We start from the raw sequence: 15000 nt of genomic DNA, 5'->3' as shown, positions 1-15000 counted from the left end.
CAAGAGAAATGTAAGAGGGGCAGATGGGAAGTTACAAAGCTGAACTTCTCAGTGCCGCCAGGTGTCAAACCTGCTGAAAAGAACACAGAATTCAAGGAGTAATTATCTGTTGCTGTGTCCAGAAGGAACAGTGTAGCAACTGAAACCTGTGAAGGTATGTGGGGTGGGTGCCTAGACTTTCTAGGCACTCGTTGTGTATACACCCACAGGAGGAAGATCTGTATGAGCACAAAGAGCAAGAAAATTAGGTAATTTATGGCTCACATTTTGTGAGCCGTTTTCCTCATAGATGACCGAATACATTTCATGCTATAAATGTCCAGTCCTGGCTCTTTAATTGGCCTGTTCTCTGATTGCTGGAGTCTGATTCTGAAGCTAGAAAACTGGAAACAGTATCATATTAACAAACTGTAACTTAGTCATTTCAGTAGGTTAGGTAACAAAGTCCAGTCTGTTTTATTTTTAACCCAAATATTCCAAATATACAGAAAATTACCAGTACAAAGTTAAACACATTCAGATTTATTTACACAATGCTAAAGAAATTCGAGTTTTATTTCCATTTTGTGGAATTTTATTATGGGGCCTGGCTTTAATGTGTAACTGATGTGGGTCACTGAAACTCGATTATCCCACCTCACATGCAATTTTCTGTCCCAAGGGAATAGAAAACTTGGGTTTTTAGGACACATGCAGTAATGATCTTAATACTGCTTTACACTTTCGTAGGAAGGCAGCTGTCCCACAGCTTGGGGAAGGACCACATGCTCAGAAAGGGAACAAGAGAGAGGGTTGAACAACAGGCACATGGGGACCCTGAGCATTTCTGTGCACGAGGAAAAGGAGAATATAAGCAAAACCCTCCTCCCTAGAGGTCCAAACACAGGAGGTGGGCCAAATCATCAGGGAACAGTCAGTCACCCACTTGTGGCTGAGGGCATGCGGAGGATGAGAACTACATTAAGGATCTGGGGCATAGCAATAAATCATTACCATGTACACTATACAGTTTATATATGTATATATGTACACACACATATATATAAAGGTACAGATTAGTTTGTTATTCCTTATAAACAAGTACATTTAAGAATGTACTGGTGTGAAGAAATGCATACTGCAAGTTGTTTCGAATTAATTTTCTGACTCTTGTTATTGTAATGCAACCTAACTAAGAAATCAACATGTTCCTGCTATTTCAATGATGCTTCATGAGGGGAAGGCCTGGGCTCTGCTAGGGCAGGATGGTGCTCCTAGAGCTACCTGAGCTGGACAAACCCGTGGCAGATGGAACAGAAAGTCTGGCACCTGCTAACTCTGGCCCTCCCTGTCACTTCATCACACAGCAAATCTTAAAACTTTGGTTTTTTTCAAAGGACATTTAAGTCCATGTTCATTTTCCTGCTTTAGGGAAGATGGCAGCAAAGTTGAAAGCTGAATCCCTTCCTATTTTAGCAGTTCCAAGTATCCTGGATGAATATAGGGGCGAGGGGCTACACTGACAGTGAGCAGGATGCACTCTAGGTCATTGTGGACAGGCTGTTGAGAGCGCTGCTCAAAGGAAAGAGGGAATCTCTACCTGGATGGTTGGTCTGGAAACTAAATAATGACTAATGCCAGGCCAGCCCTGTTACCCTAGGGTGGGTGTGGATGGCCCTGGACTCCTCGCCGTATCCTGGTATCGTGACGAAGGTCATGAGAGAACCAGCTCTGGTTTACAGACTCGAGGCAGGAGCTGGAGGTGGTCAGCACATTACCAGCCTGTCAGGGATGAAAGGCAGCTTGGGCATGGAGAGGCCCAGAGGCAAGCCTCAGAGCAAGAGAGAGGAGGTGGGAAGTCCATTCAGAGGCAGACACCGATTCCAAGTTCCAGTTACAGCTGATCTACAGACTCTCCTGAGCCCACCCCCAGAACTGCCGCAACTCCCCACAGGCTTTTATTCTTTGAAATAGAGTTACCACTGAATTAACAGCCTACAGGAGAGACCAGCCTGATCTGTGGTCTCACTAAAACCCAATGCCCCCTTAGGCCCAGAGCAGAAAGAAGAGTGAGTTCCCTACCTGGATTTAAGAACTCGGACCACTTTGGACTGGTATGTTCAATCTCTCTTATAATGCTAAATTCCATTGCTGAAGCCTCCAGAAATGATCTCTTCCGCTACATCAAGCCTGGGAGTTTACACAATGATACACTATGTTTTACCTTCAAAGATAATGTTCCTAACATGAGTAGGGCAAATTAGAAATCTATTTTCTTTTAAAGCTGTAACGGATTTGGGCTGTCTTACTCTCTGGCTGAGGACATACATTTGTGAGTGAGCAGGTTGATAAAGAAAGCTAACTAGCCAATAATGAGAATGAGTCTAGCTGGCTGTCAGTCTTCAAACCAATGGAGCTAGCCAGCCTGGGGTGGAAACCAGGATGGGGAGGGAGACTCATCAGTGGAGAGCCCACTTCTGCACTCTTGAGCAGTGACCCTCAATGAGGGGAAGGGCAGTTTCTGCAAACACATAATTCCCATTACTTTTGTTTTCAGTCATGAAAGACAGGAAAATACAATTTTCTGTCCACCAAGGTGGCAAAAAGGTGCTAAATACTGCTCGGAAACAAATGCCACTGATCCCTGTCATAAAGAACAGCAAGTCATCTACATGAAGGCTGCCCTGCTCAAAGTGGTCAGCACTCAAATGCATAAAGATTTCCAGTTCTGAAGACAGCCAGCCAGTACTGCTTACCACACACAGGGGAACCCTGAACAACTGACTCCATCCCAAGAACAATGTGAGGTTCAAATGACATTATGTGAGTGAAGGTGCTCTGAAAATTTGCCAAGTTCCACAGAAATCCCAGATATCATTATAAGTGAAGAGCTTATAATAGCCATTACCAATGGCTAGCTCCACTGGTAATCGTATATGGGTTAGAGAAGAATATTAAGTTTCTTACGTCTTAAAACGAGTAAGAGGATTACCATGTATTGGTGCATCTACCCACAGTGAGTACATGCTGGGAGAAAGGTAAGTGGTGTAAACAGTTCTTTTATGGGCACCAAAGTGGTTTGGGCAGGAGGGAGGGTAGGACAGAGGCTGACGCTTTCATTTGTGAGCTGGCGTATCTTTGGAATTATTTTTAATTTTAAAACCATGCAAAATGAATTAGCAAAAAGACCAGTGCACTCCAGCCCTAACCATATTAATTATTTTCGCAACAACTGCCTTAACTTTATTTTCTAACGGAAGCTCCCTGACTCATTTAATTCTACTGCAGTTTCAATGTCTCTAGAAGTCTCCATCCACTCTCTCCCCCACTTTCCACGCAGCTGTTAATCCATTCTGGGGAGGAGAGAACTTAGCCATCTGCTCACATTCTGACGAAAGTTAATTTGGCTCTTAAAAAAAAAAACAAAAAAAATGACTTTCTAGCCACAAAATAAACTAGTAGCAAATGGTATCTACCAAAGAATGTCCCAATCATAATCACTGGGATAAACTGTGACCCACACAGTAGCTACAGTAAGACCAAAAACTTTCCATACGATATTCCTATATAGCAAATATTCAAGCTGTATTAAAACTAATTATTGCAGCTTTCCATTACTATATGGGCACCCCAAAATTCACCCAACTACATTCTATAATTTATTTAATTTAGAGAAGTATCAAATGGAAAACTTTTTTCAATTCAAAATAAGAAATCAATGTATCACACAAAGCATCATCTAGACTGGAAGTGTGTTTCCAACTGGTTCCTCCAAAATTTTCGTATCAACAAATTACTTGGTGAAGCCAAAAAAAGTGGTGAGAAGGACAGCCTGGTAATGAAATTCTAATTTTTTAAGTCTATACATCTGAAAAAATCTCTAGTCCTGGTTCCATGTACAACAGCAACCTAAGCAGCAGCAGACAGGCAGCCATTGACGTGATTCAGCAATGAGCCACATGACAGTTAAAAAGCGAACATGGAAGACTGTGAGGTTCCGTCTTCGGGGGGGCCACACTGTGTACCCGACAATCAACTCTAGGGAAGAGATCATTCAGCCTGGGCAGACTTCCAGCCAAGTCTGTACCCTGTCCTTGAGTAAATCCACTGGCACACACACAAAGCACAGCTTGAAAGATCTCAGAAGAAGCAAGAGTTTTAATAGGTGCTAAATCTAGTCAATTCTGTGCTGCTCCCTTCTTCCTGCCCCAAGTTAAAAATATTGCCCTGTAAGTTTTCCTGATTTACTGTGTGGGAAGCACATGTTTAACTTAGTTGCCAAAGGGCAATTAACAAGGGTATTGCCTAATTAAACAGGGGAAAAGAAAAATCACTGTGGTCTGTGGTCTCTGAAAAACACAAAAAAAGGAAGTGGGATCTGTGTGAGGAGCTGGTGTGCAGTGTTCTTAGAGAAGGACTGTCCCCAGATGGAGAAAAGCCGGCCAGGCTGTGCCAGCCTCTGCAGCCTGTTTTCATCTCTACAGCTGCTTCGTCTCACCAGCAGAGCCCAGGGATGGTACCAAGTACACTGTGAGAGCTGATGCTGGAGTTGGCAGATGCTCTGGGGCAGGCGCCATGCAGAACACACAGAAGTGAGGTTAGTGAAAAGGTCCCTTCGAATTCCATTTCATTTCCCTTAAAAAACAAAAACAAAAGCCCATACTTTGCAAAGAGACAGGACGAGAAATAAGAAGTTAAAGAATTTAAAATGTCCCCCTTCTTCTCAGAGCCAGTTGTAAAAAAGTGCTCAGGGTTCCCCACCCCCACCCTGCATTTCTTTAATGTAGGTCCTTTTGGCTTTGATGGAAGCAGCAGAAACAGAGCTGGGTCCCTCGCAATGGGAAATTTATTTCCCGAACTTGGAGCCACAGGGAGTGTAAGAGGTACTGTGGTTCCACCATTCACGCTGGGTCCAGCTCCTCTGAAGAGCTATTCCAAGAGGTCCTGAAAAAGACATGCACCATTATTACTGACGGACCACAACACTCTTATTTCAAAAGCAATCACCTAGTTTCTGGGCTTGCCAAATCTTATGGTCATTAAGTTGCCTTGGCCCTGGCATATCTTGATCATGAACAGAAGACAAATTTTTTTTCCTGTATTTTTTTTTGGGTGGGGGGGGTGGTACTACCATTCAAGAAGAAGTAGCCTCACCTCATCCGAGTCGTCGTGATAACCACTTTTATTAGTGTGGGAGGCTGTGTCCAAAGCATCCACACCATCCATGCCATTGGCCTCTGCATGCTGCTGCAGCACAGAGTATCGATGGACCAGGAACCTGTGAACAGAAACCTCCTTAACACTCGGGTGGCACACAGGGGTGCGTTTCTTACAGGACTGTGGACTTTCTCAGTTTTACACACTCAGGAATGCATCAGACACAGAAAGCACAGTCCATGGTTGACATACGAAAAATGCAAGACATGAGAAGATTTGGGCCTGATTTTTCAGGAACAGTACTGCAAGTACCTAGTTTTTGCCAAGAGTAGACTCAGCCATATGCCCTAGACCAGCCTTCTGGCTTGAACTCAGTACCTTGGATTGACTTCTGTGGTCCTTACCTTCCCCCACAGACATATTTCTTCACAATGAGCACTCCTGCTATGACTGTGACCAGCATCAATCCCACGATGGCCAGGATAATTGGAACAGAATTTGACTTGGAATTCTTGAGAAATTAAAACACAAACACAAAAGTTTTAGGCACGCATATCCTAGGACTGAGGTCAAAGCAGTCACTCACTCCCCTCATCTCTTTGTGAATGATCTGCAGTCCTGATGTGCTTAAGGATGGCTCTTTTCCAACCCCCCAAGATGAACCATCTCAGTGTTACCAGGAGAATATTATAGCTGGCAGAGGGTCATCTTAGCTCCAACTGCCTTGAACCTTCAAATTCAGTGCCTTAAATGTCAAAGTTACCCTGGAAGCCTTGGCAACTGCCTAGATCAAGTATGACTGCTCCACAGCACCACTGTTCACAAGTCTTGGGGCTTAAGGGTGGAGCAGGAAGGGGAGACTACTGTAATAGTGGGCCGAATGCCTAGAGAACAGGGTCATTATTTGGGAAGAAGCTGTGTCAGAAGAACCAGGCAGGCCATTATATGACACCAAGATTTATTTTTTTACTTAATTTTGATATATTGTTACAAATAAGCCTTATTATATCATTGTTTGCCTGTGACCTACCTGCTTCTGGGTGGGAAATAGGGAGTGTGTGTTTTCAATGTATCCCAGAGGAGGCGGAGCTGGATTCTGGGACAAGCTGTGTCCCTGTGGGCGGGAGTCCTGTGCAATCACACACACGAACACTCTGAGGAGAGTCACCAGGAGCCCAGGACAAGGGTGCACAGAGGGAGGAACTTGCCCCCTTACCAATACACGTACCCAAACACTCCTCTCCCATCATCTCCTTAATCCCACCCCTTGTCAGTCCTTCATCCCTTAGAACAGCAGAGAGGAGGAACTGCAGGTGGTCCAGCTTGACCTCCCCTATCACGAATTGGGAAACAGGCCTGCTGTTTAGCATCTGAAGTCATGCTGCTGGTCTAGTGCTTCATTATCAAGAGGTTTCCTCTTTACACATCTCCAATTCTACAGGTAGTTCAGTGCTACAGATTTGGACGCAGCCTCATGACCTTTTTTTTTTTTTTTTAAATCGAGACAGGATCTCACTCTGTCACCCAGGCTGGAGTGCAGTGGTATAATCACGGCTCACTGAAGCCTTGACCTTGACCCCCCAGGCTCAGGCGATTCTCTCGCCTCAGCCTCCTGAGTAGCTGGGACTACAGGCATGCATCACCACATCCGGCTAATTTTTGTTTTGTTTTTTTGTAAAGATGGGAGTTTCTTCATGTTGCCCAGCTGGTCTCAAACTCCTAGCCTCAACTGATCTGCCCAACTCAGCCTCCCAAAGTGCTGGGACTATACAGCTGTGAGCCACCACACCCAACAGGTAACTTGCTTCTAAATCAAAACCTGCCCATTACCATAGCTCAGTTTTTCACTTTTGAACATACTTAACATGACTTGGTCAAAGATCCACCCCACCTACTGCCCAGTGCTCTTCTCTTTCACACATGCACAACTCCAGGTCATGGCCCTTCACAGACAACCTTTTCTTTTTTTGTTACGGAGTTTTGCTCTGTTGCCCAGGCTGGAGTGTAGTGGCACGATCTCGGCTCACTGCAACCTCCACCTCCCAGGTTCACACGATTCTCCTGCCTCAGCCACCGGAGTAACTGGGACTACAGGTGCACACCACCACCCCCAGCTAATTTTTGTAATTTTAATTTTTGTATTTTTAGTAGAGACAGGGTTTCACCATGTTTGACAGGCTGGTCTTGAACTCCTGACCTCAGTGATCTGCCTACCTTGGACTTCCAAAGTGCTGGGATTACAGGTGTGAACCACTGTACCCGGCCCATAGACAACCTTTTTGAGTTTTCCTAAATGACTCTCAGCCTCAGAAATTTCCACAACTGTATGATTTTAAGAATTTTACAACTTTACAGAATATCACCCCCCCCCACCCTCAATAAAAAGAGAGCTTTCGAGTAGGGTGAGCTTATCACTGGGTTACGTGACCCATCCTTCATGCTAACAGCTTCCCGTGCAAAGGGAAGCCTGAGAGAAGTAGTTTGACCACTTTGTATCAGTAACAAAACTCTTGATGTTTTAACTTTGATTTTTCTTGGCAGAACACAAAATCCCATTTGTACCTGAAAACTAGACCTATTTTAACATACCTGTTTTTCTGGACTCAAAAAGTTGCTTGTGCATTTCTTTTTCAAGTCTTTTACTTCTCGAACTGGATTTACCCCACCCTGGCATTTGTCCCCTGGAATTTTCCGGTACCTACCAGGCAGAGAAGATTATTTGGTAACAGAAGATAAGGATGTATTCCTGGGTCCCTGCCTATTTCTTGGAAACAAGATTTAAAAAGCTTCCCATCCTTACATCATCTTTCAGGTCTGGGGGGATGTCCACAGGGATGTTTTGGGGGATATTTTGTGTAGTTTCAGAACTTAAGCAAACTAAGCATCTCAGTCCCCTGATGTCAGAAACATGCCTGTTCTTTCTACCTAAGAGACTGTGCCAAAGAAATGTGACCTGAAAAAAGGTCATTAACAAGTGGTCCAAAATGGGAGAGGGGAAGTTATCAGGGGAGGGAGGCAATGAGGCCCCTCTAGAGCAGCACTGTGCAATACGGTGGCCACTTAAATTAAAATTGATTAAAATGAAAATTTCAGTTCCTCGGTTACACTAGTGTCCACAGCTACGTGTGGCTAGTGACTATCATATTGGGCACAGCAAATTACAGAACACTTCCATCACCAAAGAAAGTCCTATCAGACCGAGCTCTGCCTGGCCATGCCTAAACTGTGCCAGGCGAGTGATGGACATTCACGGTGGATGGGACACTTCTATCGTTCTGCCTGGGGGTCTGTCACCTCTCCTCCCTTCCTGGGGGCGGTGGGCGGGAGGCAGGGGTGCAGGATCTGGCCGAGCTTGTTCTCCTGGTCTCTGCCTCGTGGTGTTGGTGGGGTTGAGTCCTCTGACACCAAGAACCCATGGCTCACCTCCTGTAGTTGACCCTCGAGGGAGGCCTTCACATCCTGCCCCTCCCCAACCCCTCCAAAAATAGTGTTCTAAAGTAGGGCTTGGATCTCAGTGTGGAGGGAAGCAGCTTTCACTCTGAACAAGAACACCTCATCCATCATGACAAGGCAGAAAAGGCCACCTCACCCATTTGTTGTTAGGTGTTCTTCTCTTCCGTACAGACAAAACTCCAGGTCATGGCCCTTCAGTTCTGGCTGCTCCACACACTTGGAGTCATTTTCTGGACGGTAGTAGCCAAAATCACTGCAAGAGTCAGCAAATAAAGTACCTTACAAAGCAGCCGGAAGACAGTAAGTGACTAGCAATGAAGGGTTATGTGGGGCAGTGGATGGTTAACATTCCAGTCTTGGGTTGTTAGAAAGTAGCTCAGGAAGGCCTGTGACACCTCTGAAGGAGGTCGATTTAGGAAAACAGACATGGAGAAGGCTTTTTTTTTTTTTTTTTTTGAGATGGAGTCTTGCTCTCTTGCCTAGGCTGGAGTGTAGTGGTGTGTTCTTGGCTCACTGCAACCTCTGCCTCCCAGGTTCAAGTGACTCTCCTGCCTTAGCCTTCTGAGTAGCTGGGATTAAGGTGTGTGCCACCATGCCTGGCTAATTTTTTTATTTTTAGTAGAGATAGGGTTGCACCATGTTGGTCAGGCTGGTCTCGAACTCCCAACCTTGTGATACGCCTGCCTTGGCCTCCCAAAGAGCTGGGATTACAGGCGTGAGCCACTGTGCCCGGCCAGAGAGGGCTTTATTGAGGAAAAGAAGCTTATGGGTCAGGCCCAGTGGCGTAGGACTAGCAAGGGCCCGAGGCTGTGCACTGCAGGCAGCTCAGGCGCGGGCAGGGGACTAATGCAGTCTGCAGAGGGGTGGGATTCACAAAGAAACCTCAGCAACAGCAGCAGCTCTCAACTCAGGGATACTTGGCAATTCTTTTCTTTTCTTCCCCCCTGCTTTTTTTTTTTGAGACAGGGTCTCGCTCTGTTGCCCAGGCTGGAGTACAGCAGCATGAACACGGTAGCTTCAACCACCTGGGTTCAAGTGATCTTTCCGCTTCAGCCTCCCAAGGAGCTGGAACCACATGCATACACCACCATGCTTGTCTAATTTTTTTGTAAAGATGAGGTCTTGATGCATTGCTCAGGCTTGTTTTGAACTACTGGGCTCAAGTGATCGGTCCACCTGGGCCTCCCAAAGTGCTGGCATTATAGGTGTGAACCACTGTGCCTGGCTAATTTTTGTATTTTCTGTAGAGTCAGGGTTTTGCCATATTGCCCAGCCTGATCTCAAACTCCTGAGCTCAAGAGATCCACCTGCCTCAGCCTCCCAAAGTATTGCGATTACAGGCATGAGTCACTTCGCCCAGCCAGTAATTCTTTTCTTTACCTCCAAATGTCATTATTATGTTGCCCTTGCGGTACACGGCAAATTTTTCTGTCTTCGCCACTTCTGTTCCTCTTAGCTTCTTAGTCTTTGCCTTCCATGTGAACACCTTTTTCTGTCCTCCATTCCACCCTGTCTCTCCAGAGTGCCACCCACTGCTCTCCTTTTCCTGTTTTCCCCAGAGAAACAATGTCTGCTGACAATCTCCAGGGCTGACTCCATGAGCATCCCTGGTTCCCCTCCTCTGACCTGCCCTGGGGCCTTGCTTCCCTGAGTATGAGGGGAACAATCAATCTCTCCCACTCAGCTGGCAGCGTCTCCTTAGCCTGCATGTCTTGACCTTAGAAATTACTTCCTTAACCCACCTCTCCCTTACTACTCACATTTCTCGAAAGAGTATTTCTTTACTTGTCCTATTTTTACTCATTTATTTTTTCTTCCATGCATTTTGGCTTCGACCCCTTCTGCAACTTTGAAAATAAGTGTCTGGGCCAGGTAGGGTGGCTCATGCCTATAATCCTAGCACTTGGGAGGCCGAGGCAGGCAGATTACCTGAAGTCAGGAGTTCAAGACCAGCCTGGCCAACATCGTGAAACCCCGTCTCTACTAGAAATACAAAAAATTAGCCAGGTGCAGTGGTGTACGCCTGTAATCTCAGCTACTCGGGAGGCTGAGGCAGGAGAATCGCTTGAACCTGGGAGGAGGAGATTGCGGTGAGCCGAGATCACGTCACTGCACTCCAGCCTGGGCAACAGCACGAGACTCCATCTCAAAAAAAAAAAAAGAAAAAAAAAAAAAAAAGAAAATGAGTGTTTGCAGTGTCCCCAAAGCTCAATAATCATCAAATTCAGTGGAGCCCTCTCTGGTCTCATTCCCCCAGACCACCCATTCTGCAGCATCGAACACTGTTGTGCCCCTGTCCACCTTGGCATTGGCAAAGCTGCACTCATCTGTTTCTCTGCCCTCTGCTGCCCCTGCCACTGCCTGCTCTTCTTTCTTCCTAACCCATAAATGTAGTCTTCTGCCGGGGGTGGGGGGAGGTATAATGCATTCTCTTACCTTTTCTCTACCTGCTCTCCCTTAATGATCACAACTGTTTTTGGTTGCAACTAAAACTTCCAGGTTTTACCTCTCGAGTTCTAATCCTGTATTTCGAATACATGCTGGATATTACCACCTAAATATGCTGACAAAACCTCAAAGAAACAAGACGTTCAAAATACATCATGTTTTCTCCTTTGTGACAGACTCTCCTTATCATTTCCATATTTGTCCATGACATTACCTTCCTCCCCACTATCTCAGTAGAAAATTTAGCCTGAGGATCCTCCTTCTGGACCCTACTTACTTATCATGACTACTATGACTTCCTCAATGGCCTATCTTCCAGAACACCCTTCCTTGATCATGCTGTCGGTGTCTCTGCTTGCAGCAGTCCACTGGCATTGATGACCTGCTTCTTCCCAGATGCTCATGGTCAAATCTTAACGTTTGTCAATGCTCAGCTCTCATACCACCTCCTCAACAAGGCCTTCTTTGACCCACTTCCTTTCAGCTCTACATGAAATATTCTCTTCCTTTTCTAAATCCCCATGGCACTTGCCACCTTCTGTTTTGCAACAAATTTTCCATTACCGCTTTTCATTGCCTGCACACAGCTGGTATTCAATGAGTATTTGGGGAATATATAGATGCTGCTTGTATTTCAAAGGTTTTCTGGTAAGTATTTAGGAGAGAGGGTATGGAGAACAAAATATGCTGAAGATATCACCCTTCAAATAACAGGAGGAAATTTGGGTAAGAGTTTTAGGTATTCAATCAGAAATTTCTGGATTTTTATGAGTACCCTTCTCACTCATAAAGGACCCACTTCCCAAACATGTGGGCTCTGGAGTTGGGATGCCAGTTTCACATCCCAGCTCTGCCACTTCCCACGGGCACGACAGTCATGTCCTCTCTGTCGTGAGGTTAAATGTAAATTGCTTAGGACAGTGCCTAGTATAGAGTTAGTGCTCAATAAATGTTAGCTGCTATCATGATTACTATATTATTATCGAATAGAATATGCTTCCAAGGAATTTGGGGCTTAATGGTGGAAGCAAACCTGTAAATAGTAGTTCAAACACAGTAAGTGCTGTAATAGGGGAACTCTGGGGGTCTAGATGAGGGAAAGCCCATCTAGGGGTGATACCTGAGCTAAGTATGAAAGGCTAAGTGGGAAGTCGCCAGACTTGGGGGTGAAGCAGGGACTGTGGAAAGACTTTTCAGGCAGAGGAAGCATCATGTGCAGTGGCATGGAGGTCTGAAGAACCACGGCATTGTTGGAGAAGAGCAGAAGCACAGGTGAAGAGCCTGGCATATGTGGAGTCGAGGATAGGAGAGAACTCTTTAGAATGTTACAGGTTCATCAATGACCTCCAACCCTACAGGAACACCAAAGGTGATCCTTACAGAAACAGAGAAGGGAAGACCCTGGATCATGCCACACACAGGTGTGAGCCATGCAGGAGGAACCACACTGGGTCAGACCTGCATTTTGGTCAGAACTATATTCTACTGTCACCTGCGATTTGAGAGTACATGACATGCAGGACCATGGCTGCTATCTGCCTCCCTTCTTTGTCCAAATCCTTTAGGATCTACTTTTATCTTGTGTCAGTATCTTTTACAGGTAACAAGTTTCATAAGATCATCATCTGTGATGTGAAGCAGTTCCTCTTATTTGCCCCAAAATTACCTCATTTAAGTTATCCAGGGACTCATGCCCTTATATAATCAACTAACCCGATGCCCGCCAAGTAACTAATCCTTAAGTCTGGACGGTCCTGAACTCTAGGGAGTCCACTTTGATGGCCTCTAAACCTTAATGGGACCATGACTACACTGATGTCACCTCTAGTCTCAGGACCAACCACCATCTCTCTGCCTTGATTCTTGCAGAGGATTCAAAACCTAGTGTCCGCCTGCTGAGCTCATGCTGTCAGGGGGGGTTTCTTTCTCTTTGTTTTCGTTTGAGACGTGGTCTTGTCATATTGTCCAAGCTGGTCTCAAACTCCTGAGTTTAAGCAATCCACCCTCCTTGGCCTCCCAAAGTGCTGGGATTACAGGCATGAGCCACCGTGCCTGGCCTCAGGCTATTTTCTAAAGTCCAATTTCCTCTTTGCTCCTCTACCACTTCTTTTGGTGTTTTTGTGTTTATTTCCTACAGATTTTTGTTTATTCTTTTTTTTTTTGAGATGGAGTCTTACTCTGTCCCCTAGGCTGGAGTGCAGTGGCGTGATCTCGGCTCACTGCAAGCTCTGCCTCCCGGGTTCACGCCATTCTCCTGCCTCAGACTCCCAAGCAGCTGGGACTACAGGAGCCCCCCACCACGCCCAGCTAGTTTTTTTGTATTTTTTAGTAGAGACGGGGTTTCACCATGTTAGCCAGGATGGTCTCAATCTCTTGACCTCGTGATCCGCCCTCCGCAGCCTCCCACAGTGCTGGGATTACAGTCGTGAGCCACCGCGCCCAGCCTCTCTTCTTTCTTATATCACTTCTCTCCTTCCCACCACTGTCAACTCAGGACTTCTGGAGTTCGTTGCTGGTTCTGCCCATTAACTGTCTAATATGATTACATTATCTAATTATTAACAATTTTGGTTTCCTTTCTCTGTGCCTCAGTTTCCTTGATAAGCAGCAGCAGTTCTCCACTCTTGGAGAAAAGGGTTTCAATTTTTTTTGGGACAAGAGTCTCGCTCTGTCGCCCCGGCTGAAGTGCAATGGCGCGATCTCGGCTCACTGCAACCTCCGTCTCCCAAGTTCAAGTGATTCTTGTGTCTCAGCCACCTGAGCAGCTGGGATTACAGGCATGTGCCACCACACCCAGCTAATTTTTTTTTTTTTTTTTTTTGTAGAGACAGAGTTTCACCATGTTGGCCAGGCTGGTCTCGAACTCCTGGCCTGAAGTGATCCACCTGCCTCGACCTCCCAAAGTGCTGGGATTACACGGTGCCCGGCTGGATTTCAGTATTTGTTAGCCTATAAGAAAACTGTCTTTCACCTCCTCCAACAGGGAAGGGGAGATAGAGAAATCTGAGGAATGCTGATACCAGAGAAAGTCCTCCAAGGAACAGAGGCAGATGGAGGGCTGCTTGGTCACAACATAGTCTCGACCGTTCTGACACACGGATGACTTGCGTAGCCGCAGAAACTGTTCTTTATAGCCCAAAATGCAGCCATCTTCATAATCTTCAGGGTCTGTGGAGTGTGCCAGCCATATGGTATAGTCCTTCTCTTCACCTAAATAAGAGACAGACTGTTCAGGAAAGTGCACAGCACAGAACCCACCCACGGGAGGCAGCTGCCAGGCTATAGGAAGAACAAGGAGAGGAAAGTGGGAATGTCTGACTCAACCTATTCCTTCATTTTGGAATTGCAAACAGAAAGCTACAGTAGTCTAGAGCCTACTAGCAATTGCATTTCCTCATGCCAAAAGAGTATTCTTTCCATCTCAACATCCATCTGAGGATTAGGAAAAACCCTACTTGTTTTGAAGTGGGAGCTGGATAGAAAATCTCTCAAGTTCTTTCCAAACTAAGAGGCTGCTGTCTGTGTGTCTTGCACACCTACGCCCTCAGTCAAGGAGCTGTCAGAGGTAAGCAACCAGATATTTTCCACTCAGGGCCAGGGAGCTCTTTGTTTAGGACAAGATACTAATTAGCCAAGCGCACAGGTTCAATTTCACCATGTGTTCATTGGCTTAAGGCAGAAGGGAAAACATCCTCTTCCTAGACTTCTAGCTCCAGTTGACCGGCTCTCAAATGCAGATTGCTGATAAACCTAGTTTCTGGCTTAGTATGTCGTATCATCTACTGGAAAAACGACTCAAAGGCTGTGACCTAAAGACAGTGGATTAGGTTTTATCCTTCGGGAAATGAAGACCAGCATAGAGCCTGCTAAAGAGCAGGTGCTTAACAAATCTTTTAATGACATTAAACTTTAGGGGTAACTGGAAAACTGCCTGCTGAGGGGAGAACTCCCAAGCCAGCTTCT

General features: G+C 45.7%; 1 protein-coding gene across 5 annotated transcripts in view; it reads right to left on the bottom strand.

The window, feature by feature from the left end:
• Positions 1–428: 428 nt before the first annotated feature.
• Positions 429–15000, bottom strand: part of SORT1 (sortilin 1) — a 92698-nt gene continuing 78126 nt past the window's right edge. For 4 of the 5 annotated variants that reach the window (XM_033198338.1, XM_033198337.1, XM_033198341.1 and 1 more), the window contains 6 exons: positions 14058–14247; positions 8726–8842; positions 7726–7834; positions 5541–5647; positions 5134–5257; positions 429–4923 (listed from right to left, as the gene is read on the bottom strand). In XM_033198338.1, the coding sequence (XP_033054229.1) occupies positions 4909–4923; positions 5134–5257; positions 5541–5647; positions 7726–7834; positions 8726–8842; positions 14058–14247 (662 nt within the window). In that variant the 3' untranslated portion in view covers positions 429–4908. Of the gene's footprint in view, positions 4924–5133; positions 5258–5540; positions 5648–5670; positions 6266–7725; positions 7835–8725; positions 8843–14057; positions 14248–15000 lie in introns of those variants that run through there. The other variant, XM_033198339.1, reaches the window with a different exon arrangement.

This window comes from Trachypithecus francoisi, unplaced genomic scaffold (assembly GCF_009764315.1).
Source record: "Trachypithecus francoisi isolate TF-2019V2 unplaced genomic scaffold, Tfra_2.0 Lachesis_group5, whole genome shotgun sequence".
Taxonomy (NCBI): Eukaryota; Metazoa; Chordata; class Mammalia; order Primates; family Cercopithecidae; genus Trachypithecus; species Trachypithecus francoisi.
Note: the sequence above shows the minus strand (reverse complement) of the source record. Positions and strands in the feature narration are given on the sequence as shown.